At 52.6% G+C, this 26,563-nt stretch overlaps 1 protein-coding gene across 1 annotated transcript; it reads left to right on the forward strand.

Annotated features, from left to right (window-relative positions):
- Nucleotides 1-3,615: 3,615 nt before the first annotated feature.
- Nucleotides 3,616-26,316, forward strand: LOC132384062 (galectin-12-like). Its single transcript, XM_059955373.1, has 7 exons — nt 3,616-3,854; nt 16,442-16,646; nt 17,571-17,749; nt 20,654-20,773; nt 22,809-22,847; nt 24,265-24,291; nt 25,647-26,316. Exons 2-5 carry the CDS (start codon nt 16,607-16,609, stop codon nt 22,833-22,835), a joined length of 366 nt encoding a protein of 121 aa, XP_059811356.1. The 5' UTR covers nt 3,616-3,854; nt 16,442-16,606; the 3' UTR covers nt 22,836-22,847; nt 24,265-24,291; nt 25,647-26,316.
- The last annotated feature ends 247 nt before the right edge of the window (nt 26,317-26,563 follow it).

A 26,563-nucleotide genomic window follows, 5' to 3' on the forward strand; every position in this document is an offset into this window, starting at 1 on the left:
TATATTTGAAAGGTTATTTTCCCTTCTCACATTTATCGGGACAGAGTATTTTTCCAATGTCATAAGGGACAGGCCTCAATCTTTTTCCAGTCTAGTTTTTTGATACTTTTTTTTCCTGTTGTTCTTTTACCGGGGTAAAGGGTGGGCGGGTTGCTGGTCTCCAACAGGTTAACGACACACTGCTTCTTTTCGATGTTAATTAAAGTTTCCACAAAATTAATCTCTCATTTTTGTCCCCCAGTGTTACCTCGCACGCGACTAGCGCACAAAGGAATTCAAACTGCATTTAAAATGGTTGTCGCCATCTACCTTGTTGGCATGTTAAGTATATTCATTGATCGTACACAGTCACACGACAGTACAGAAACTGATGTTACCTGCATGTATTGTTGCGATTCAAAAGTGGCTGGAGGATTTGCAAGGGGAGTGATATGTGGAGACTTGGCTTTTTAAAGTGTTATTTAGCAAGCAAATCACGTGGAGGGTGCACAAAAGCTCCGGAGAGAGAAAATCCTTCATTATGCGCTAAAGGCCTGCTACATTTTTTGTGTGAGAGTGCAGAACAACAAATCGGCCCTGGTAGTTTATCATCCTCAGAGTTCAGGTTAGCTTCCACCGTGCACTCATCTTGTCTCCGGGCAAAAAAGTTGCACACAGCACAAGATTTTTTTGCATAAGGTAGAGGGGACATTGTTCTCGCCTGCCCCAGAAGAGGCTCAAGTTCTCAGAGCCGGGGCAGCAGAGTGTAAGTCGGCTGGTGCACCCGGTGGAGGTCGGATACTGGGGCTTCGCCGGCGCGTGATGGTGGTGACGGGACCGGGGCTCGGGGAGGGCCACCGGAGAGTTGGCTGAAGAGGCAGAAAAGGGCAGCTTTTGGCTGAGGAGGGGGGGCAGAAATGGGGGGCCTGACTAACCCCACTGGAACCGTGGTTACTAGCTGTTAGCCCAACGCTATTACAGTCTGGGGTGTCGGTCAACACCCGTGCCTAGTAGCAGTGTGATCACTTGAGTACTTTGTTTAACGGGGGATTGACAGATTGGGGTTAGGGTTCAACAGCGTGGAATTCAAGGTGACTGCCGTTCTGATACGTCAGCATCTGCCAAGTCCACCACTGAGGTCATGGTCCGATTGCTCTTGGAAAATCTTCCCAGGATCTGAGCTCCAGACGGCAGTGCTCTCGGGATCTCGGTTTCTCTCCCAAATCAGAATCAGGCTTAATCTCACTGGCATGTCCTGACGAAGGGGCTCGGCCCGAAACATCCACGGATGCTGCTGGACCCGCTGAGTTCCTCCAGCGTGTTGCTTTGACCACAGCATCTGCAGTGTACTTGGTGTTTACTTGTCGTGAAATCTGTTGTTTTCCAGTAACATTTCTCTCCCCATCCCTCCTCTCTTTCTCCCTCCCCCTCTCACTTCCCCTCCCTCCCAGCTTTCTCTCTATCCCACCCCTCCCTCTCCTCTCTACTCTCTCCTTCCTTCCCTCTCTCACCTTCCCATCCCTCTCCCTCCCCTGTCAATCTGTAGTCATTTTTTTCTCCTTTATACCACACAATAGTTCAACTTCTTCCCATCACCCAGTAACCATTTACTAAACGTCTGTCTGACTGGCTGTCTTTTTTTTTAATTTGTAACATGGAGACAGAATATATTATTAATGGTAAGACTCCTGGCAGTGTGGAGGATCAGAGGGATCTTGTGGTCCGAGTCCATAGCACACTCAAGGCTTCTGCGCAGGCTGATGGTGTTACGAAGGTGTATGGTGTGTTGGCCTTCATCAGCTGTGGGATTAAGTTCAAGAACTGTGAAGTAATGTTATAAATGACCCACTTGGAGTACTGTGCTCAGTTCTGGCCACCTTGACCAGGGCTGAAAAGGCTAACACGAGGGTGCACAGTTTTAAGGTGCTTGGAAGTATATACAAGGGGGATGTCGGGGGTAAATTTTTCCACACAGAGAGTGGCGGGTGTGTGGAATGGGCTGCCATTGACGGTGGTAGAGGCACATTCAATCGGGTCTTTTTAGAGACTTACATGGAGCTGAGAAAAAATAGAGGGCAGATACAAGGTAGGTTGCATGGTCGGCATAACATTGTGGGCCGAAGGGCCTGTATGTGCTGTGGATTTCTATGCTCTATGAGCCACAGGAGACCACAGATGCTGGAATCTTTATAGTACAGAGTAGGCCCTTTGAGCTGGGCTGCCCAGCAAACCCCCAATTTAATCATGGCATAATTTACAATGGCCAATTAATCTACCAACCGGAATGTCTTTGGAGTGTTTGAGCACCTGGACGAAACCCACACGGTCTCAGGGAGAACGTACAAACTCCCGGACATTTACGGACAGCAACAGGAACCTGGAGCAATGCACAGTCCGCTGGAGGAACTCAGTCATGATGGAATGGCAGACCAGACTCGATGGGCTGAATGGCCTAATTCTGCTCGTGTGCCTTATGGACATTGTGGGTCAAACCCTGCATCAGGAGGGTGGGGTGAAGGGGGGGATTAGAATGGGGAAAAGGGAAGGAGGGAGAGTCGGGGAAGTTAGAGATTGGGGGGGTAGTGGAGAGTGGGGAGAGGCTGGGACATGAGGGTTAGAGGGGACGGAGTGCAGTATGGAGGGAGGGCGGAGCATGTTTGCGGTTCACGCTGTGTCTGTGGGGATGGTGGACACTTTCGGTCGGGGTCTTGTGGGTTCTGTAAGATGTCGCAAGGCTTTTGAGGGATTCCCAACCTTCAAAGGAAAACTCTGATCCCGGCCCGGCAAGGAGGGCCACATTCCCGGGATTAAAGCCCAAATGTCCCGGCGGCTCTTTAATACTTTACCCGGGTGGACACAGGGACCCACACGAGCACTTCACGACGCCAAAATGGGCTGGGTAGAGACAGGAGGTCAAGACGGGCCGAAGGGCCAACGGCGGGAGCCATGGCAACGTGTCCGAACGGTGTGACCCACCCGAGAAGATGTCACTTCCGGCTCTGTCCGGGGGGTGGGGTCAAAGGGTTTAAAGGGGCTGAGGATGTCTCTCTCCCTCCTTCCTACCCCTGGTAATGGCGGCCCCTCCCAGCACCCCGCTGCAGCCGCCCGTGTTTTACCCGGTCAGGAGGGCTCTTTGAGACTGGGGGGTGGGGGGAAGGAAGAAAGTGAGAGAGAGTAGAGGAGGGGAAGGTAGGAGATAGGTGGAAGGTCGATGGAGGAGGGAAAGAAGGGAGGTTGGAGGAAGTAAGGTAGGGAAGGGTGGATGTTATAGGAGGGAAAGTAGGGGAGGGTTGAGGGTAGTCGGGGACGGGGAGGTAGAGGAAGATTCGGGTCAGATGGAGGGTGGACAATGGAATGTAGAGGAGGGGGAATATAGGGACTAGAGGGTAGTGGGGAAGAGAAAGGTTGGGGGTAGAAAAGGGAGGAGGAAAGGTAGTGTCAGGTGGAGAGCAAATGAGGGGAGGCTGAAGTGTAGAGAAGGGAGGAGGGGTGGTAGGGGACAGGCGGAGAGTAGGGGTAGTAGGAGAGAAGTAAAAGAGGGAGGAATACTGGAAGACAGATGAGGAGGGTGGAAGATAGGGGAGGGAAGTTACTATCAGGTGGAGGGAAGGTAGGGGAGGGTGGAAGAGGAAAGGTAGTGGTGTGGGGAAGGTGGAGGGTAGAGTGGTTTCCTGAAATCTTCCTCTGCACTGTCCACCAGCTCCTCACCCTGATACTGGCTGTGGTCCACAGGTTCTGCCCTACATCACCACCGTGTTCGGAGGCCTGAGTCGGGGTAGGATGGTCTGCATCGAGGGCACAGTGCCCAGAAGCTGCCGGAGATACAGGACATCCCCCAGGTTGGGGTTGTGGGACTGAGATGGACAAACCATCAGGTCTGGACATGGTGGGGAGTGAGAATGGTGGCCCGGGAAGCTGGGAGGTGTGATTAGAAACTAGTTTGTTATTTTTGTGCTAAGATTGTGAAAGTTTTTGCTATGCCTAAGACATGGGAGTAGAATTAGGCTATTCAGCCCATCAGTTCTGCTCCACCATTCCATCGCGGCTCTCATTCTCCCACCTTCTGCCCGTAACCTTTGATGCCCTGGCTAATCAAAAACGTTATCAACCTCCAGTTTCAATTCGGCCTCCACAGAATTTTTACCCTCTGGCAAAAGAAATTCCTCCTCATCTTTGTTCTAAAGGAGTATTCTTCTACTCTGAGGCTGTGTCCTACTGTCCTGGACTCCCCCTACTATAGGAAACACCCACTCCACATCCACTCTCTCTGTGTCCTCTGGTCCTAGACTCCCCCACTATAGCAAACATACTCTCCACATCCACTCTATCTGTGTCCTCTGGTCCTAGACTCCCCCACTACAGGAAACATCCTCTCCACATCCACTCTATCTGTGTCCTCTGGTCCTAGACTCCCCCACTATAGGAAACATCCTCTCCACATCCATTCTATCTGTGTCCTCTGGTCCTAGACTCCCCACTACAGGAAACATCCTCTCCACATCCACTCCATCTGTGTCCTCTGGTCCTAGACTCCCCAACTATAGGAAACATCCTCTCCACATCGACTCTATCTGTATCCTCTGGTCTTATTGTCCTAGACTCCCCCACTATAGGACACATCCACTCTATCTGTGTCCTCTGGTCCTAGACTCTCCCACTATAGGAAACATCCTCTCCACACCCACTCTATCCGTGTCCTCTGGTCCTAGACTCCCCCACTACGGGAAACATCCTCTCCACATCCACTCTATCTGTGCCCTCTGGTCCTAGACTCCCCACTACAGAAAACATCCTCTCCACATCCACTCTATCTGTGCCCTCTGGTCCTAGACTCCCCACTACAGAAAACATCCTCTCCACATCCACTCTATCTGTGCCCTCTGGTCCTAGACTCCCCACTACAGAAAACATCCTCTCCACATCCACTCTATCTGTGCCCTCTGGTCCTAGACTCCCCCACTGTAGGAAACATCCTCTCCACATCCACTCTATCTGTGTCCTCTGGTCCTACACTCACCCACTATAGGAAACATCCTCTCCACATCCACTCTATCTGTGTCCTCTGGTCCTAGACTCCCCACTATAGGAAACATCCTCTCCACAACCACTCTATCTGTGTCCTCTGGTCCTAGACTACCCCACTATAGGAAACATCCTCTCCACATCCACTCTATCTGTGCCCTCTGGTCCTAGACTCCCCCACTGTAGGAAACATCCTCTCCACATCCACTCTATCTGTGTCCTCTGGTCCTAGACTCCCCCAATATAGGACACATCCACTCTATCTGTGTCCTCTGGTCCTAGACTCTCCCACTATAGGAAACATCCTCTCCACACCCACTCTATCTGTGTCCTCTGGTCCTAGACTCTCCCACTATAGGAAACATCCTCTCCACACCCACTCTATCTGTGTCCTCTGGTCCTAGACTCTCCCACTATAGGAAACATCCTCTCCACACGCACTCTATCCGTGTCCTCTGGTCCTAGACTCCCCCACTACGGGAAACATCCTCTCCACATCCACTCTATCTGTGCCCTCTGGTCCTAGACTCCCCACTACAGAAAACATCCTCTCCACATCCACTCTGTCTGTGCCCTCTGGTCCTAGACTCCCCACTACAGAAAACATCCTCTCCACATCCACTCTATCTGTGCCCTCTGGTCCTAGACTCCCCCACTACAGGAAACATCCTCTCCACATCCACTCTATCTGTGTCCTCTGGTCCTAGACTCCCCCACTATAGGAAACATCCTCTCCACATCCACTCTATCTGTGTCCTCTGGTCCTAGACTCCCCCACTGTAGGAAACATCCTCTCCACATCCACTCTATCTGTGTCCTCTGGTCCTACACTCACCCACTATAGGAAACATCCTCTCCACATCCACTCTATCTGTGTCCTCTGGTCCTAGTCTCCCCACTATAGGAAACATCCTCTCCACAACCACTCTATCTGTGTCCTCTGGTCCTAGACTCCCCCAATATAGGAAACATCCTCTCCACAACCACTCTATCTGTGTCCTCTGGTCCTAGACTCCCCCACTATAGGAAACATCCTCTCCACAACCACTCTATCTGTGTCCTCTGGTCCTGGACTCCCCCACTATAGGAAACATCCTCTCCACATCCACTCTATCTGTGCCCTCTGGTCCTAGACTCCCCCACTACAGGAAACATCCTCTCCACATCCACTCCATCTGTGTCATCTGGTCCTAGACTCCCCCACCATAGGAAACATCCTCTCCACATCCACTCTATCTGTGTCCTCTGGTCTTATTGTCCTAGACTCCCCCACTATAGGACACATCCACTCTATCTGTGTCCTCTGGTCCTGGACTCCCCCACTACAGAAAACATCCTCTCCACATACACTCTATCTGTGCCCTCTTGTCCTAGACTCCCCACTACAGAAAACATCCTCTCCACATCCACTCTATCTGTGTCCTCTGGTCCTACACTCACCCACTATAGGAAACATCCTCTCCACATCCACTCTATCTGTGTCCTCTGGTCCTAGACTCCCCCACTGTAGGAAACATCCTCTCCACATCCACTCTATCTGTGTCCTCTGGTCCTACACTCACCCACTATAGGAAACATCCTCTCCACAACCACACTATCTGTGTCCTCTGGTCCTAGACTCCCCCAATATAGGAAACATCCTCTCCACAACCACTCTATCTGTGTCCTCTGGTCCTAGACTCCCCCACTATAGGAAACATCCTCTCCACAACCACTCTATCTGTGTCCTCTGGTCCTGGACTCCCCCACTATAGGAAACATCCTCTCCACATCCACTCTATCTGTGCCCTCTGGTCCTAGACTCCCCCACAGTAGGAAACATCCTCTCCACATCCACTCTATCTGTGTCCTCTGGTCCCACACTCACCCACTATAGGAAACATCCTCTCCACATCCACTCTATCTGTGTCCTCTGGTCCTAGACTCCCCACTATAGGAAACATCCTCTCCACATCCACTCTATCTGTGTCCTCTGGTCCTAGACTCCCCCACTATAGGAAACATCCTCTCCACATCCACTCTATCTGTGTCCTCTGGTCCTAGACTCCCCCAATATAGGACACATCCACTCTATCTGTGTCCTCTGGTCCTAGACTCTCCCACTATAGGAAACATCCTCTCCACACCCACTCTATCCGTGTCCTCTGGTCCTAGACTCCCCCACTACGGGAAACATCCTCTCCACATCCACTCTATCTGTGCCCTCTGGTCCTAGACTCCCCACTACAGAAAACATCCTCTACACATCCACTCTATCTGTGCCCTCTGGTCCTAGACTCCCCACTAGAGAAAACATCCTCTCCACATCCACTCTATCTGTGCCCTCTGGTCCTAGACTCCCCCACTACAGGAAACATCCTCTCCACATCCATTCTATCTGTGTCCTCTGGTCCTAGACTCCCCCACTATAGGAAACATCCTCTCCACAACCACTCTAACTGTGTCCTCTGGTCCTGGACTCCCCCACTATAGGAAACATCCTCTCCACATCCACTCTATCTGTGTCCTCTGGTCCTAGACTCCCCACTACAGAAAACATCCTCTCCACATCCACTCTATCTGTGCCCTCTGGTCCTAGACTCCCCCACTACAGGAAACATCCTCTCCACATCCACTCCATCTGTGTCCTCTGGTCCTAGACTCCCCCACTATAGGAAACATCCTCTCCACATCGACTCTATCTGTGTCCTCTGGTCTTATTGTCCTAGACTCCCCCACTATAGGACACATCCACTCTATCTGTGTCCTCTGGTCCTGGACTCCCCACTACAGAAAACATCCTCTCCACATCCACTCTATCTGTGTCCTCTGGTCCTAGACTCCCCACTACAGAAAACATCCACTCTATCTGTGCCCTCTGGTCCTAGACTCCCCACTACAGAAAACATCCTCTCCACATCCACTCTATCTGTGCCCTCTGGTCCTAGACTCCCCCACTACAGGAAACATCCTCTCCACATCCACTCTATCTGTGTCCTCTGGTCCTACACTCACCCACTATAGGAAACATCCTCTCCACATCCACTCTATCTGTGTCCTCTGGTCCTAGACTCCCCACTATAGGAAACATCCTCTCCACAACCACTCTATCTGTGTCCTCTGGTCCTAGACTCCCCCAATATAGGAAACATCCTCTCCACAACCACTGTATCTGTGTCCTCTGGTCCTAGACTCCCCCACTATAGGAAACATCCTCTCCACATCCACTCTATCTGTGTCCTCTGGTCCTAGACTCCCCCACTATAGGAAACATCCTCTCCACAACCACTCTATCTGTGTCCTCTGGTCCTGGACTCCCCCACTATAGGAAACATCCTCTCCACATCCAGTCTATCTGTGCCCTCTGGTCCTAGACTCCCCCACTATAGGAAACATCCTCTCCACATCCACTCTATCTGTGTCCTCTGGTCCTAGACTCTCCCACTATAGGAAACATCCTCTCCACACCCACTCTATCTGTGTCCTCTGGTCCTAGACTCTCCCACTATAGGAAACATCCTCTCCACACCCACTCTATCCGTGTCCTCTGGTCCTAGACTCCCCCACTACGGGAAACATCCTCTCCACATCCACTCTATCTGTGCCCTCTGGTCCTAGACTCCCCACTACAGAAAACATCCTCTCCACATCCACTCTATCTGTGCCCTCTGGTCCTAGACTCCCCACTACAGAAAACATCCTCTCCACATCCACTCTATCTGTGCCCTCTGGTCCTAGACTCCCCCACTACAGGAAACATCCTCTCCACATCCACTCTATCTGTGTCCTCTGGTCCTAGACTCCCCCACTATAGGAAACATCCTCTCCACATCCACTCTATCTGTGTCCTCTGGTCCTACACTCTCCCACTATAGGAAACATCCTCTCCACATCCACTCTATCTGTGTCCTCTGGTCCTAGTCTCCCCACTATAGGAAACATCCTCTCCACAACCACTCTATCTGTGTCCTCTGGTCCTAGACTCCCCCAATATAGGAAACATCCTCTCCACAACCACTCTATCTGTGTCCTCTGGTCCTAGACTCCCCCACTATAGGAAACATCCTCTCCACAACCACTCTATCTGTGTCCTCTGGTCTTATTGTCCTAGACTCCCCCACTATAGGACACATCCACTCTATCTGTGTCCTCTGGTCCTGGACTCCCCCACTACAGAAAACATCCTCTCCACATCCACTCTATCTGTGCCCTCTGGTCCTAGACTCCCCACTACAGAAAACATCCTCTCCACATCCACTCTATCTGTGCCCTCTGGTCCTAGACTCCCCCACTACAGGAAACATCCTCTCCACATCCACTCTATCTGTGTCCTCTGGTCCTACACTCACCCACTATAGGAAACATCCTCTCCACATCCACTCTATCTGTGTCCTCTGGTCCTAGTCTCCCCACTATAGGAAACATCCTCTCCACAACCACTCTATCTGTGTCCTCTGGTCCTAGACTCCCCCAATATAGGAAACATCCTCTCCACAACCACTCTATCTGTGTCCTCTGGTCCTAGACTCCCCCACTATAGGAAACATCCTCTCCACATCCACTCTATCTGTGCCCTCTGGTCCTAGACTCCCCCACTGTAGGAAACATCCTCTCCACATCCACTCTATCTGTGTCCTCTGGTCCCACACTCACCCACTATAGGAAACATCCTCTCCACATCCACTCTATCTGTGTCCTCTGGTCCTAGACTCCCCACTATAGGAAACATCCTCTCCACATCCACTCTATCTGTGTCCTCTGGTCCTAGACTCCCCCACTATAGGAAACATCCTCTCCACATCCACTCTATCTGTGTCCTCTGGTCCTAGACTCCCCCAATATAGGACACATCCACTCTATCTGTGTCCTCTGGTCCTAGACTCTCCCACTATAGGAAACATCCTCTCCACACCCACTCTATCTGTGTCCTCTGGTCCTAGACTCTCCCACTATAGGAAACATCCTCTCCACACCCACTCTATCCGTGTCCTCTGGTCCTAGACTCCCCCACTACGGGAAACATCCTCTCCACATCCACTCTATCTGTGCCCTCTGGTCCTAGACTCCCCACTACAGAAAACATCCTCTCCACATCCACTCTATCTGTGCCCTCTTGTCCTAGACTCCCCACTACAGAAAACATCCTCTCCACATCCATTCTATCTGTGTCCTCTGGTCCTAGACTCCCCCACTATAGGAAACATCCTCTCCACAACCACTCTATCTGTGTCCTCTGGTCCTGGACTCCCCCACTATAGGAAACATCCTCTCCACATCCACTCTATCTGTGTCCTCTGGTCCTAGACTCCCCACTACAGAAAACATCCTCTCCACATCCACTCTATCTGTGCCCTCTGGTCCTAGACTCCCCCACTACAGGAAACATCCTCTCCACATCCACTCCATCTGTGTCCTCTGGTCCTAGACTCCCCCACTATAGGAAACATCCTCTCCACATCGACTCTATCTGTGTCCTCTGGTCTTATTGTCCTAGACTCCCCCACTATAGGACACATCCACTCTATCTGTGTCCTCTGGTTCTGGACTCCCCACTACAGAAAACATCCTCTCCACATCCACTCTATCTGTGTCCTCTGGTCCTAGACTCCCCACTACAGAAAACATCCTCTCCACATCCACTCTATCTGTGCCCTCTGGTCCTAGACTCCCCCACTACAGGAAACATCCTCTCCACATCCACTCTATCTGTGTTCTCTGGTCCTACACTCACCCACTATAGGAAACATCCTCTCCACATCCACTCTATCTGTGTCCTCTGGTCCTAGACTCCCCACTATAGGAAACATCCTCTCCACAACCACTCTATCTGTGTCCTCTGGTCCTAGACTCCCCCAATATAGGAAACATCCTCTCCACAACCACTCTATCTGTGTCCTCTGGTCCTAGACTCCCCCACTATAGGAAACATCCTCTCCACATCCACTCTATCTGTGTCCTCAGGTCCTAGACTCCCCCACTATAGGAAACATCCTCTCCACAACCACTCTATCTGTGTCCTCTGGTCCTGGACACCCCCACTATAGGAAACATCCTCTCCACATCCACTCTATCTGTGCCCTCTGGTCCTAGACTCCCCCACTATAGGAAACATCCTCTCCACATCCACTCTATCTGTGTCCTCTGGTCCTAGACTCCCCCACTATAGGAAACATCCTCTCCACAACCACTCTATCTGTGTCCTCTGGTCCTGGACTCCCCCACTATAGGAAACATCCTCTCCACATCCACTCTATCTGTGCCCTCTGGTCCTAGACTCCCCCACTGTAGGAAACATCCTCTCCACATCCACTCTATCTGTGTCCTCTGGTCCTACACTCACCCACTATAGGAAACATCCTCTCCACATCCACTCTATCTGTGTCCTCTGGTCCTAGACTCCCCCACTATAGGAAACATCCTCTCCACATCCACTCTATCTGTGTCCTCTGGTCCTAGACTCCCCCAATATAGGAAACATCCTCTCCACAACCACTCTATCTGTGTCCTCTGGTCCTAGACTCCCCCACTATAGGAAACATCCTCTCCACATCCACTCTATCTGTGTCCTCTGGTCCTAGACTCCCCCACTATAGGAAACATCCTCTCCACATCCACTTTATCTGTGTCCTCTGGTCCTAGACTCCCCACTATGGGAAACATCCTCTCCACATACACTCTATCTGTGCCCTCTGGTCCTAGACTCCCCCACTGTAGGAAACATCCTCTCCACATCCACTCTATCTGTGTCCTCTGGTCCTACACTCACCCACTATAGGAAACATCCTCTCCACATCCACTCTATCTGTGTCCTCTGGTCCTAGACTCCCCCAATATAGGAAGCATCCTCTCCACAACCACTCTATCTGTGTCCTCTGGTCCTAGACTCCCCCACTATAGGAAACATCCTCTCCACATCCACTCTATCTGTGTCCTCTGGTCCTAGACTCCCCCTCTATAGGAAACATCCTCTCCACATCCACTCTATCTGTGTCCTCTGGTCCTAGACTCCCCCACTGTAGGAAACATCCTCTCCACATCCACTCTATCTGTGTCCTCTGGTCCTAGACTCCCCCTCTATAGGAAACATCCTCTCCACATCCACTCTATCTGTGTCCTCTGGTCCTAGACTCCCCCTCTATAGGAAACATCCTCTCCACATCCACTCTATCTGTGTCCTCTGGTCCTAGACTCCCCCACTATAGGAAACATCCTCTCCACATCCAATCTATCTGTCCCCTCTGGTCCTAGACTCCCCCACTGTAGGAAACATCCTCTCCACATCCACTCTCTCTAGGCCCTTCGATACTCGGTAGGTTCCAATGAGATCCCTCCTCATTGTTCTAAACTCCGGCGAGTACAGGCCCAGAGGCATCAAATGCTCCGCATTGGTTAACCCTTTCGCTCCCGGGATCATTCTCGTGAATCTCCATTGCCAGTATGTCCTTCCTCAGGCAAAGGTCCAAGAACTGCTCGCAGTGCTCCGGATACAGCCTTACCAGTGCTGTTTTTTAAAGCTTCTGCTCTATTAATGACGCTGTTGGGGGAGAAGTCCAGGCTCTCCTTGTGTCATTTACAAGTTCATGGTGGGAAACAGAGGGTGAGGGGAGTAACAAACACAAAATGCTGGCAGAACTCAGCAGGCCAGGCAGCACCTATGGGGAAAAACGTACCGTCGGCATTTTGGGCTGAGACCCTTCAGCAGGACTGGAGGGAAAAAGTAGGTGAGTAGATCTGGTTGCCTCGGGGATCTGCACTGGGTCCAATATTGTTTGTCATTTACATTAATGATCTGGATGATGGGCTGGTAAATTGGATTAGTAAGTATGCTGATGATACTAAGGTAGGTGGTGTTGTGGATAATGAAGTAGGTTTTCAACTCTTGCAGAAAGATTTGGGCCAGTTCGCAGAGTGGGCTGAGGGTTGGCAGATGGAGTTTAATGCTGCTAAGTGTGAGGTGCTATGTTTTGGTAGGAATAATCAAAATAGGACATACACGGTAAATGGTAGGGCATTGAGGAATGCAGTTGAACAGAGTGATCTGGGAATAATGATGCATAGTTCCCTGAAGGTGGAATCTCATGTGGATAGGGTGATAAAGAAAGCTTTTGGTATGCTGGCCTTTATAAATCAGAGCATTGAGTATAGAAGTTGGGATTTAATGTTAAAATTGTACAAGGCATTGGTGAGGCCAAATTTGGAGTATTGTGTACAATTCTGGTCACCGAATTATAGGAAAGATGTCAACAAAATAGAGAGAGTACAGAGGAGATTTACTAGAATGTTACCTGGGTTTCAGCACCTAAGTTACAGGGAAAGGTTGAACAAGTTAGGTCTTTATTCTTTGGAGCGTAGAAGGTTGAGGGGGGATTTGATAGAGGTATTTAAAATTATGAGGGGGATAGATAGAGTTGACGTGGATAGGCTTTTTTCATTGAGGGTAGGGGAGATTCAAACAAGAGGACATGAGTTGAGAGTTAGGGGGCAAAAGTTTAAGGGTAGCACAAGGGAGAATTTATTTACTCAGAGTGTGGTAGCTGTGTGGAACGAGCTTCCAGTAGAAGTGGTAGAGGCATGTTTGATATTGTTATTTAAAGTAAAATTGGTTAGATATATGGACAGGAAAGGAATGGAGGGTTATGGGCTGAGTGCCGGTCGGTGGGACTAGGTGAGAGTAAGCGTTCAGCACGGACTAGAAGGGCCGAGATGGCCTGTTTCCGTGCTGTAATTGTTATATGGTTATAGATTTAAAAGGTGAGGGGAGAACCACAAGGTGACAGGTGAAACCGGACTGGGGGAGGGGGGCGGGGAAGGGTGTTGAAGTAAAGAATTGGGAAGTCAATTGGTGAAAGAGATACGGGGGAATCGGATAGAGGAGGTCAGAAGGCCGTGGAAGAAAGAAAATGGGGGAGGAACCCCAGATGGAGGCGATGGGCCCGCAAGGAGATGAGATGAGGGAGGGACTTTACCAGATGTTTGAGAAATCGATGTTCCTGCCACCGGGTTGGAGGCTGCCCAGACGGAATATAAGGTGGTGTTAATCCAACCTGAGTGTGGCCTCATCGCGACAGTAGAGCAGGCCATGAATTAGTCGAGGAGAACCCATCCCCTTTTCCCCTTCTCACCTTATTGCCTGTCCATCATCTCCCTCTTCCCTGTTCTTTTCTTCTGTCCTCTCCTATCAGGCTCCCCCCCTCTCCAGTCCTGTGTCTCTTTTACCGATCAACTTCCCGGCTCTGTACTTCACCCCTCCCGCTCCCGCTCCCGGTTTCACCTGTCACCCGGTGTTTCTCTCTCCCCTCCCCAGTATTTCTCCAGTCCTGTGTCTCTTTTCCCGATCAACTTCCCGGCTCTGTACTTCACCCCTCCCGCTCCCGCTCCCGGTTTCACCTGTCACCCGGTGTTTCTCTCTCCCCTCCCCAGTATTTCTCCAGTCCTGTGTCTCTTTTACCGATCAACTTCCCGGCTCTGTACTTCACCCCTCCCGCTCCCGCTCCCGGTTTCACCTGTCACCCGGTGTTTCTCTCTCCCCTCCCCAGTATTTCTCCAGTCCTGTGTCTCTTTTACCGATCAACTTCCCGGCTCTGTACTTCACCCCTCCCGCTCCCGCTCCCGGTTTCACCTGTCACCCGGTGTTTCTCTCTCCCCTCCCCAGTATTTCTCCAGTCCTGCTGAAGGGTTCTCGGCCCGAAACGTGGACTGTTCACTCTTTCCAGTAGATGCTGCCTGGCCTGCTGAGTTCCTCCGGCATCTTGTGTGTGTTGCTCGGATTTCCAGCATCTGCAGAGTTTCCCTTGTTTGTGAAAGGATGGGGGAGAGGTGTTTGAAGTATTAGCTTGTTGTATTGTGAGCGGTTCTGGTCACCTTACCTGCTGGGAAGAGATATCAATGAGGTCGAAAGCGCAGAGAATATTTACAAGGACTTTGCTGGGTCTGGAGGACCCGAGTTATAGGGAACGGTTGAATGGGTTAGGGCTTTATTCCCTGGAGTGTAGGAGATTTGATAGAGGCGTACAGAATTCTGAGGGGTATAGACAGGGTAAATGCAAGCAGGCTTTTTCCACTGGGGTTGGGTGGGACTACAATGAGAGGTTTAAGGGTGGTTTAAGGGTGAAAGATGAAATATTCAAGGGGAACACGAGGGGGAATTGCCTGCGGAAGTGATGGGCGCGGGTTCAAATGTAACAGTTGAGGCACGGATGGGAGGGGTATGGAGTGATGAGGTCTGAGTGCAATTAGAAGACAGGGTCGGTGTGAATTCGATGGGCCGAAGTGCCTGTTTCCATGCTGCCATGCTCTGCATTAACCATCTCTGTACCGCATCGTAAGGAGCGGTACCGAGTACACACAAGACTGGTGAGAAAGCTTACCGGCGCCTCTCCCTTTACAGGAGGCACAAGGAATTTGCCCTGTCCCCGTCAAACCTCACTTAATTATTACCAACACACCACAGAGAGCGTCCTCTCCGAATGAATCTGGCTCGGGTGCAGGAGCCGCTCTGCCCGTGACCGAGAGAGACGGCGGAGAGTCACGGAAACCAGCCCCCCCCCCCGCCCCTCCGCGGACTCTGTCTACACCCCTCACCGTCTCAGTGAAGTGGTCAGTGTAATCGAAGACCCCCCCCCACCCCACCCCACCCCGGGCAGTCAGGCAGCCTGAGAGCTCGTCCCACCAGGCTCAGAGACAGCTTCTACCCCGACGTTATCAGACTCCTGAAGGGTCCCCTGATCCAACGAGATGGATTCTTTACCTGGTTATGATTTTGTACCCTTGTGGATAACCTGCACTCACTTTCTCTGTAACTGTTGGACTTTATTCTGCATTCGAGTACAGTGCGGGAAGAGGCCGTTCGGCCCACAATGTTGTGCTGACACAGTTAATATTCAAATCAAAAACACTCAAACACTAATCCCTCCTACCTACATCTCCCTCACCTCCACGTGCCTGTCCAAACGTCTCTTAAAAGTCTCTCATGTATTTGCCTCCACCACCACACCAGACATCCACCCCTCTCTGAGTAAAAATCTTACCCCTCACGTCCCCTTTGAACCGACCCCCCTCACCTTCAATGCATGCCCTCTATTAGACATTTCAACCCCGGGGAACAGACACTCCCTGTTCACTCTGTCGGTGCCTCTCATAATCTTATAAACTTTTGTCAGATCTCTCTCGACCTCAGATGCTCCAGAGAAAACAGCCTGAATGTGCCTCAGTGCGCTGGGTAATGATCTGATTCTGTATGAACGGTGGGCACTATAACTCAGTACATGTAATAATAATCGAGTCAAGTCAAGTCTGTTCCCATTTAACTATATACACGTCAAATGAGACAACGTTTCTCTGTACCAATCTGTAAAGCACAGTAGCAGACGTAACACGCAGTAACTTGGGAAAGTAAGAATTAAATCTGCAGATGAGTCAGACGTGAATAACAAACTGAAGTGCATAAATTAAATATTGTCAGGTACGGAACAGGTTAACCAGTGAACGAATTTCGAATGCGATGTGGCAGGGAGTTCAGGAGCCTGATGTCCTGGGGGAAGAAACTGTTTCCCATCCCGACCGTTCCTGTCTTTGTGCATCGGAGTCTCCTGCCTGATGGTAGGAAGTCAGAGAGGATGCTGGACGGATGGGTGGGATCCTGGAGAATACTCGGGGCCCTGCTCCTGGTAAGTGACCCCCGCGACCCTCTCAGCCGTTCTCACAGTCCTTTGTCAGGACTTCTGGTCCGATGCTCGGCTGCTCCCGTATCAGATGGAGATGCAACTTGTCAGGGCGTAATTAAACGATTCCCATTCCGACGAGGGAAGACCTGTTCTCGTAATTCAAGAGGGAGTGGGCGAGTCATGGTTCAGAAACGGGCCCTTCGGCCCATTTCAACTGTGCTAACCAACCTGGCAAAGTGATCAGATTGTTTGCTCAGGAGATGGCCACAGAGTCAACAGAACTGAGGCGATTATCAATATTACAGAAGAGGGGTGCTTGCAGTCTTGAAGCAAGTTAGGATGGTCCGGGTGTTGGTCTGCTGTGACATGAACAAGGTCACCAGGGAGACACTGAACTTTGCGGAGACGGAAGTCGTTTATTCTACAAAATGAGACCCTCCGGGAGTTAGAGGCCTGGTCGCCCCAATATTACATGTTATTTTTGTACGCTAAAGAAAGTGGGTTACAGCTGCATAATCACAATGTATCTACAGTGCTTCCTTTGGATTACATACAGTTTTCACCACCACCTTCTTCACATCCACGCTCCAGACACCCAAAATGAACGTTAATCGGCATTTCCCGCTTTCCAATTAACTGTTTTCAATGGCTGCGGGAAGCCGGACTGCATTTCAAATTTAATCTGCACTCCACGTTCATGTCTGAAGGCTGGTTTGCTGAAGTTAATATTTCCTCGGTGTCCTGACAGGTTCAGTATGCCCCAGACGGAGCGAATGGCCTGCCTCTTGTGCTGTAGTGCTCTGTGGTGGGGTGAGCGGGGGGGGGGGCAGATGCGGGGTGGTGTGTAGGGGAGGGGTAGAGTGAACAGTTCTCCCCCTGGCCCCCAGCCCTGTTGTAACCCTGCCTGATCTTCTCTCCCCTGCCCAGGTTCCTCGTGGATTTGCAGTGTGGCAGCAGCATCAGCCGATGTGCCCTTCTGCTTCACCGCCATCTTCGGGGCTTCGTCCAGCGCCGTGTGCGCGGCCCTGTGGGATGGACGGTGGGGACCGCGGCTGCAGAGCAGGCCCCTCGCCCTCCGAGACGGCGGCGTCTTCCACTTCAAGGAGGTGACCTTTCCCGGGCACAGCCTTCCCCACCACAAGGGAAAACGTGCATCGAAACAGAGTGAAATGCACCGTTTGTGTGTCAACGACCAACACGGCGTGAGGGTGGTCTGGGGGCACGCCCCCACCTCACTAACCCTGACCCGTACGTGGGAGTAAACCCATGTCACGGGGGGTGGGGGAACGTGCGAACTCCTCACAGGCAGCGGTGGGAATCGTTTTCACTCTAAAACCAGGAGGCCCCTTGAGGAAAACTGTGGCATCCACCATTCAGGGCCCTCACCACCCGGGACATGCCCTCTTCTCGTTGCTACCATCAGAGAGGTGGTACAGGAGCCTGAAGACACACACTCAACGGTTCACGAACAGCTTCTTCCCCTCCGCCATCCGATTTCAAAATGGTCCCATTATTCTCTTTTGAACTATTCACTTCTGTTGTAAGTCAAAGTAATCGTATGTCCTTCAGAACATTTCAGGCCCTTCGGCCCACAATGTTGTGCCTTCTAACCCACTCCCAAGATCAATTTAACCCCTCCCACGTAACCCTCCATTTCTCCACCACCTGTCAGCCCATCAGAGTCTGTTAACTGTTCCTTGTGTATCTGCCTCTCCCACCACCCCTGACAGAGCGTTCCACACACCCACCACTGTGTACAAAGAAAAAAAAAATTACCTCTGACACCCTGCCCCTATACTTTCCTCTGATCATCTTAAAATTACTCTGCCTCGTTATTGGCCATTTCCGCCCTGGGACGAGGTCCCCTGGTTGTGTATGCAGAGAGCCGTGCCAGTCACAGCTCAGCGCTGCCCTCACCTGGTCGGAGGTCACACCACCTGCCAGTCACGGCTCAGCGCTGCCCTCACCTGGTCGGAGGTCACACCACCTGCCAGTCACGGCTCAGCGCTGCCCTCACCTGGTCGGAGGCCACACCAGCTGCCAGTCACCATTTTGCCCCTCCCAACTAACCAATGCACGCTTAACCATTGGCCACCTTAATTGGATTAACCCATCTAGCACCAAGCGGTTGGCCCCCCGGTGAAGCACCTGGGCTGGACCCTCCAGCCCCCTGACCTATAAAGGGTGCTACATGTGCCTGGCTCGCTCTCTTTTCACCATCCTCGAGGGACCTCCCACCCTCACTCCAGGCTGCAGACAGCAGAATAGCGCTGGAGACACGTGGTGAGCTGTGCATTAAATAGGGTCATGGGGGCATTTATTGTTGTCCCTGTACCAGAGCGCTGTGCCTGTCCACGCCTGATACGGCGGGTATCGGAGTTACTTTTCCCTTGCTTGTATGTGTACCTGTACTCTGTCCCCACACCGTTTTCCCGTGTATTGTTCTGCCGACCTGACTTTCCCCACGCTCGTCTACTCTAAGCACGTTTGTCCGAATATTGTAGCCACTTGTGTTGTTCCCAAGCACTTCTCCCCTTGTAGATAAACTCCTGATTATTAAAACTGTGTGTCCAGAGCCCTTGCCTTTGAGACCCAAAGAATCTCTCATTTCCATCACAACAGGCTGTCCACTCGATTTGTGTCTCTTATCACCTCTCATCCTCCTCCACTCCCGAGAGGAAGGCCTTGGTTAAAGCAACCCCTCCTCATAGTTCTCTAACATGCTCTCTAACCCAGGCAGCGTCCTGGTGAATCTCCTCTGCACCCTCTCTAATCCAGGCAGCATCCTGGTGAATCTCCTCTGCACCCTCTCTAATCCAGACAGCGTCCTGGTGAATCTCCTCTGCACCCTCTCTAACCCAGGCAGCATCCTGGTGAATCTCCTCTGCACCCTCTCTAATCCAGGCAGCATCCTGGTGAATCTCCTCTGCACCCTCTCTAATCCAGGCAGCGTCCTGGTGAACTTCCTCTGCACCCTCTCTAATCCAGGCAGCATCCTGGTGAATCTCCTCTGCACCCTCTCTAATCCAGACAGCGTCCTGGTGAATCTCCTCTGCACCCTCTCTAATCCAGGCAGCATCCTGGTGAATCTCCTCTGCACCCTCTCTAATCCAGACAGCGTCCTGGTGAATCTCCTCTGCACCCTCTCTAATCCAGGCAGCGTCCTGGTGAATCTCCTCTGCACCCTCTCTAACCCAGGCAGCGTCCTGGTGAATCTCCTCTGCACCCTCTCTAATCCAGACAGCATCCTGGTGAATCTCCTCTGCACCCTCTCTAATCCAGGCAGCATCCTGGTGAATCTCCACTGCACCCTCTCTAACCCAGGCAGCATCCTGGTGAATCTCCTCTGCACCCTCTCTAATCCAGGCAGCATCCTGGTGAATCTCCTCTGCACCCTCTCTAATCCAGGCAGCATCCTGGTGAATCTCCTCTGCACCCTCTCTAATCCAGGCAGCATCCTGGTGAATCTCCTCTGCACCCTCTCTAATCCAGGCAGCATCCTGGTGAATCTCCTCTGCACCCTCTCTAACCCAGGCAGCATCCTGGTGAATCTCCTCTGCACCCTCTCTAATCCAGGCAGCATCCTGGTGAATCTCCTCTGCACCCTCTCTAACCCAGGCAGCATCCTGGTGAATCTCCTCTGCACCCTCTCTAACCCAGGCAGCATCCTAGTGAATCTCCTCTGCACCCTCTCTAATCCAGGCAGCGTCCTGGTGAATCTCCTCTGCACCCTCTCTAAAACCTCCTCATCCTTCCTATAATGAGGCGACCGGAACTGAATATTCCAAGTGTGGTCTGACCAGGGTTTTATCGAGCAGCAGCATTACCTCACGGCTCTTGAACTCAATCCCCCGGCTGATGAAGACAAACACGCCATACGCTATGTTAACACCATTTCAACTTTAGCAACAGATTTCACGATGCACGTCGGTGATGGAAGACCTGACTCGGATCACTGTGCCACCCTGCGTTGCGGCTTATCCCTCGTCTCCTTCCTGCCCCCCCCCCAGGTGGTCGCCAACGGTAACCGGCTGCTGGAGTTCAGGTACAGGAGACCGCGGCGGATCGCGGACACCCTGAAGGTCACAGGTCACGCCTCGGTCAGGGTCATCGGATTCGTCAACGAGGATGTGAGTGCCTGGCGGGGGTGGGGGGGAGGGGGGGTTTGAGAATCCGCGCTCCTGTGGGGCCGGGCGGGGGTGTGGGGGGGGAGGAAAACAGGACGTTCAGCCCCCTGCATCCGTGCTGACCACAGTGCGCCCAACCGCACCAGTCCTTTGCCAAACCCAGATGAGGAAATGGTTTCAAAGGTGCATTTAATGTCAGAGAAATGTATACATACTGAAACACTTTTTCATCACAGACATCCACAAAAACAGAGGAGTACCCCCCAAAGAATGAATGACAGTTAAATGTTAGGACTCCAAAGTCCCCCCCCCCCAGCTCCCTTCCCCCATGCGGCAAGCAGCAGCAACCAATGATTTCCCCTCCGCCATTGACAAAAAAAACCCATGGGCACCATCGGTGGCGGGTGCCGAGCAAGCAAAGCAACAGCAAAGACAGAGACTTTGCATTTCACCCAGTATTCAACATACCACAATGTCTCCCCCTCTCCCCCTCCATTCCCCCTCCCCCTCTCTCCCCTCTCTTCCCTCTCTCCCACCTCTTCCCTCCCCCTCTCTCCCCTCTCTTCCCTCTCCCACCTCTTCCCTCCCCCCTTCCCCCCTCTCCCCTCCCCACCTTCTCCCCCTCTCCCCCTTTCCCCTTCTCTCCCCCTCTCACCTCCCCCCTCCCCTCCCCCTCTCCCCCCTCTCCCCCCTCCCCTCTCCCCCCTCCCCTCTCCCCTCTCTCCCCTCTCCCCTCTCTCCCCTCTCCCCTCTCTCCCCTCTCTCCCCTCTCCCCTCTCTCCCCTCTCTCCCCTCTCTCCCCTCCTCTCCCCTACTCTCCCCTACTCTCCCCCACTCTCCACTCCCCCTCCCCACCTCCCCCTCTCTCCCCTCTCTTCCCTCTCCCCCACCTCTTCCCTCCCCCTTCCCCCCTCTCCCCTCCCCACCTTCTCCCCTCTCCCCCTCTCCCCCTTTCCCCTTCTCTCCCCCTCCACTCCCCCTCTCACCTCCCCCTCCCCCTCCCCCTCTCCCCCTCTCCCCCTCTCCCCTCTCTCCCCTCTCTCCCCTCTCTCCCCTCTCTCCCCTCTCTCCCCTCTCTCCCCTCTCCCCTCTCCCCTCTCTCCCCTCTCTCCCCTCTCTCCCCACTCTCCCCACTCTCCCCACTCTCCCCACTCTCCCCACTCTCCCCTACTCTCCCCTACTCTCCCCTACTCTCCCCTACTCTCCCCTACTCTCCCCTACTCTCCCCTACTCTCCCCCTCTCTCCCCTCCACCCCCTCTCTCCCCTCCACCCCCTCCCCTCTCCCCCTCCCCCCTCCCCTCTCCCCCTCCCCCTCCCTCTCCCCTCTCCCCTCTCCCCCTCCCCTTCTCCGATTCACAGCGAGAGGGGAGGCGTAACAAACAGCTCGCTGGTTTGCGATATTAAAAGTCCATTGCACCGCTTTTTCCGAGCTCCGTACCCCAAGATCTCAGGTCAAACATTCCTCTCCCCTCTGCACAGACGTGGCTTGACCTGGTCACAAAATAAGCCAACTGGGCCCAGGACACGGGCACGGACACCTCAACCAGACTTTATTCTACTGGTGCACAAGCAGAGCGGCGTGGACCCCGTCACCCGCACTGTTCCGAACCCAGGACGGAAAACTGCTGCTCATACAGAGTTGACTTGTCAATTACGGGTACTGACCAACTGGTCAAACATTTACGTTTGAGCTCCTTCCTTGCAGGGTCAATCGCCACTCACAACAGATCTGTCGCGACAACAAGCTGGCAGGCGATGATATTCGGAAGTTCTTTACGCAAGTTCTGGGGTGCGTTTAGTTGACTTTTTCGACTCATAGGGTAGTGAGCTGCCAGAGGAAAGCGCATTAACAGATTTTCAAAGGGGCGTCAATAGGAAAGGTTCAGAGGGATACAGGGCCAGAAGTAGGTAAATGAGAGCTTAGGTGGCAATCATGGACCAGATGGGCTGAAGGGCCTGTATGACTCCAGGTGAGGAGGTCGTTCAGCCCTGTCCACAGTGCCGGCCTGTAACAGATTCTCTCTGCTCTTCCGACAGCCATACCACCCTCTGCAAACCAGATAACAGTTGCAAGCGGTGAGTGTTGGGAATCCGAGAGGGAACCGATGTGCGGTGGGGGGTGGCGGGTGTGGAGTGTAAATCCCGCCCTGGAATTCACCTCTACATCACACACTCCCGGAGTCAGTCAGAGTGAGGCTCCCTCCACACCGTCACATCACACACTCCCAGGGTCAGACACAGAGTGAATCTCCCTCCACACCGTCCCATCACACACTCCCGGGGTCAGGCACAGAGTGAATCTCCCTCCACACCGTCCCATCACACACTCCCGGGGTCAGGCACAGAGTGAATCTCCCTCCACACCGTCCCATCACACACTTCCGGGGTCAGACACAGAGTGAATCTCCCTCCACACCGTCCCATCACACACTCCCGGGGTCAGACGCAGAGTGAAGCTCCCTCTGCACCGTCCCATCACACACTCCCGGGGTCAGACACAGAGTGAAGCTCCCTCCGCACCGTCCCATCACACACTCCCGGGGTCAGACACAGAGTGAATCTCCTTCCACACCGTCCCATCACACAGTCCCGGGGTCAGACACAGAGTGAATCTCCCTCCACACCGTCCCATCACATACTCCCGGAGTCAGACACAGAGTGAATCTCTCTCCACGCCGTCCCATCACACACTCCCGGGGTCAAACACAGAGTGAATCTCCCTCCACACCGTCCCATCACACACTCCCGGGGTCAGACACAGAGTGAAGCTCCCTCCACATCATCCCATCACACACTCCCGGGGTCAGACACAGAGTGAAGCTCGCTCCACACCGTCCCATCACACACTCCCGGGGTCAGACACAGAGTGAAGCTCCCTCCACACCATCCCATCACCCACTCCCGGGGTCAGACACAGAGTGAAGCTCCCTCCACACCGTCCCATCACACACTCCCGGGGTCAGACACAGAGTGAATCTCCCTCCGCACCATCCCATCACACATTCCCGGGGACAGACACAGAGTGAAGCTCCCTCCACACCGTCCCATCACACACTCCCGGGGTCAGACACAGAGTGAATCTCCTCCGCACCATCCCATCACACATTCCCGGGGACAGACACAGAGTGAATCTCCCTCCGCACCATCCCATCACACACTCCCGGGGTCAGACACAGAGTGAAGCTCCCTCCACACCGTCCCATCACACACTCCCCGGGTCAGACACAGAGTGAAGCTCCCACCACAACGTCCCATCTCACACTCCCGGGGTCAGACACAGAGTGAAGCTCCCTCCACACCGTCCCATCACATACTCCCGGGGTCAGACACAGAGTGAATCTCCCTCCTCACCGTCCCATCACACACTCCTGGGGTCAGACACAAAGTGACGCTCCCTCCACACTGTCCCATCACACACTCTAGGGACTCGGGTAGATTCTGTATTTTTGTGCTTCCCTGTGTGACATTAATTCTGTTCTGTTTCCTGTTTCAGCGGTTTTTGCTGAAGGATCCATCTCTGGTGAGTAGAGCTGGCCCCCAAGACACTGGGTGTGAATGGTTTGGAGTCTGGATCCAACAGAATGTGGACGGAAGACTAGTGTAGAGTCATGATCGGGAGGGATGAGAGAGACATTGGCTGAGGAAGAGCAGTTCAGTGTTACCGGTGACTTCTTAGACTGCACTGGGAGTCACTGTCCTGTTCCCAGTCTCCGTATCCCACATTGAGTCACTGTCCAGTTCCCAGTCTCCGTATCCCACACCGAGAGTCACTGTCCAGTTCCCAGTCTCCGTATCCCACACCGAGAGTCACTGTCCAGTTCCCAGTCTCCGTATCCCACATGGACAGTCACTGTCCAGTTCCCAGTCTCCGTATCCCACACTGTGAGTCACTGTCCAGTTCCCAGTCTCTGTATCCCACACCGAGAGTCACTGTCCAGTTCCCAGTCTCCGTATCCCACACCGAGAGTCACTGTCCAGTTCCCAGTCTCCGTATCCCACACCGTGAGTCACTGTCCAGTTCCCAGTCTCCGTATCCCACACCGAGAGTCACTGTCCAGTTCCCAGTCTCCGTATCACACACCGAGAGTCACTGTCCAGTTCCCAGTCTCTGTATCCCACACCGAGAGTCACTGTCCAGTTCCCAGTCTCTGTATCCCACACCGAGAGTCCCTGTCCAGTTCCCAGTCTCCATATCCCACACCGAGAGTCACTGTCCAGTTCCCAGTCTCCGTATCCCACACCGAGAGTCACTGTCCAGTTCCCAGTCTCCGTATCCCACACCGAGAGTCACTGTCCAGTTCCCAGTCTCCGTATCCCACACCGAGAGTCACTGTCCAGTTCCCAGTCTCCGTATCCCACACCGAGAGTCACTGTCCAGTTCCCAGTCTCTGTATCCCACACCAAGAGTCACTGTCCAGTTCCCAGTCTCCATATCCCACACCGAGAGTCACTGTCCAGTTCCCAGTCTCCGTATCCCACACCGAGAGTCACTGTCCAGTTCCCAGTCTCCGTATCCCACACCGAGAGTCACTGTCCAGTTCCCAGTCTCCGTATCCCACACCGAGAGTCACTGTCCAGTTCCCAGTCTCCGTATCCCACACCGAGAGTCACTGTCCAGTTCCCAGTCTCCGTATCCCACACCGAGAGTCACTGTCCAGTTCCCAGTCTCCATTGTTACGTACCCCGTAACTGGGTCACTTACCAGCAAAGATAGAGAGGTCCGTTGAAGTCTGATGGTACTATTTATAACAGTATTTATTGATAAAAATACACAAAAATAATATCAATGCAAAAATACAGATAATATACGTTGTCAATACTAAAACTAAAAGCGCGGATATAATAATAATAAGAAATAGCTCTGTTGTTGTCTAGGGGATAATGCATTGTCCGATGGAAAAAGAAAAGTCACTCAAGTTCATTCAAGCTGCAGCTTTTGATTGGAGAGAAAGACGGAGGTTTAACTTGCCCATTCCTTTTATGATGTCAATCCTTCGAGAGTCGTTGGGGGCTGATTTCCCCTTTGTTGTTAGTTAAAGCCGTTCTCCTGTGGCAAGGCCCACCAATTTCGAGGCAAATGGAAAAGGACGCACATCGGCTTTCCACCGGCTTTCGCTATTACGCTGTTACAGGATTTCGAGCGTTTCTTCTGGTGCGTCTGAGGGGCTGTTCCCACAGACCCTCTTTTATCCCCACTCACGGGGTCTCAGATGTCAATCAGGTTGGGGAGGATGCCATCCCCCAACCAGCCCACGTTGCTCATTCCTTGAGGGCATCGATGAATAGCACAGCTCAATACACAATTCCGTCTCCAAGAGACAATAGCCGTTGTCAATGGTTCCGCCTTTCGGAGGCCAGGACACATTCCAAACGCTTTGTGGATTCTGCATGTCTTTCATTTCCTGGGTCTCCTGAACTGACTTAATAGTGATCTTGCAATTCTCAAAAAGGGGGGAGGGGAGCACAGGCGTAACACCGTATCCCACACCGAGAGTCACTGTCCGGTTCCCAGTCTCTGAATCCCACACCGAGAGTCACTGTCCAGTTCCCAGTCTCCCTATCCCACACCGAGAGTCACTGTCCAGTTCCCAGTCTCCCTATCCCACACCGAGAGTCACTGTCCAGTTCCCAGTCTCCGTATCCCACATTGAGTCACTGTCCAGTTCCCAGTCTCTGTATCCCACACCGAGAGTCACTGTCCAGTTCCCAGTCTCCGTATCCCACATTGAGTCACTGTCCAGTTCCCAGTCTCTGTATCCCACACCGAGAGTCACTGTCCAGTTCCCAGTCTC

The sequence above is a fragment of the Hypanus sabinus genome, chromosome 31 (genome assembly GCF_030144855.1).
Source record: "Hypanus sabinus isolate sHypSab1 chromosome 31, sHypSab1.hap1, whole genome shotgun sequence".
Classification (NCBI taxonomy): Eukaryota; Metazoa; Chordata; class Chondrichthyes; order Myliobatiformes; family Dasyatidae; genus Hypanus; species Hypanus sabinus.

Bases quoted from the DNA above. Each gene is read 5' to 3' on its own strand.
- LOC132384062 (XM_059955373.1), top strand. From the start codon at position 16,607: ATGGGTGGGATCCTGGAGAATACTCGGGGCCCTGCTCCTG. The intron at 16,647-17,570 runs GTAAGTGACCCC...TCCCCTGCCCAG, and splicing joins TACTCGGGGCCCTGCTCCTG to GTTCCTCGTGGATTTGCAGT. The intron at 17,750-20,653 runs GTGACCTTTCCC...CCCCCCCCCCAG, and splicing joins GCGTCTTCCACTTCAAGGAG to GTGGTCGCCAACGGTAACCG.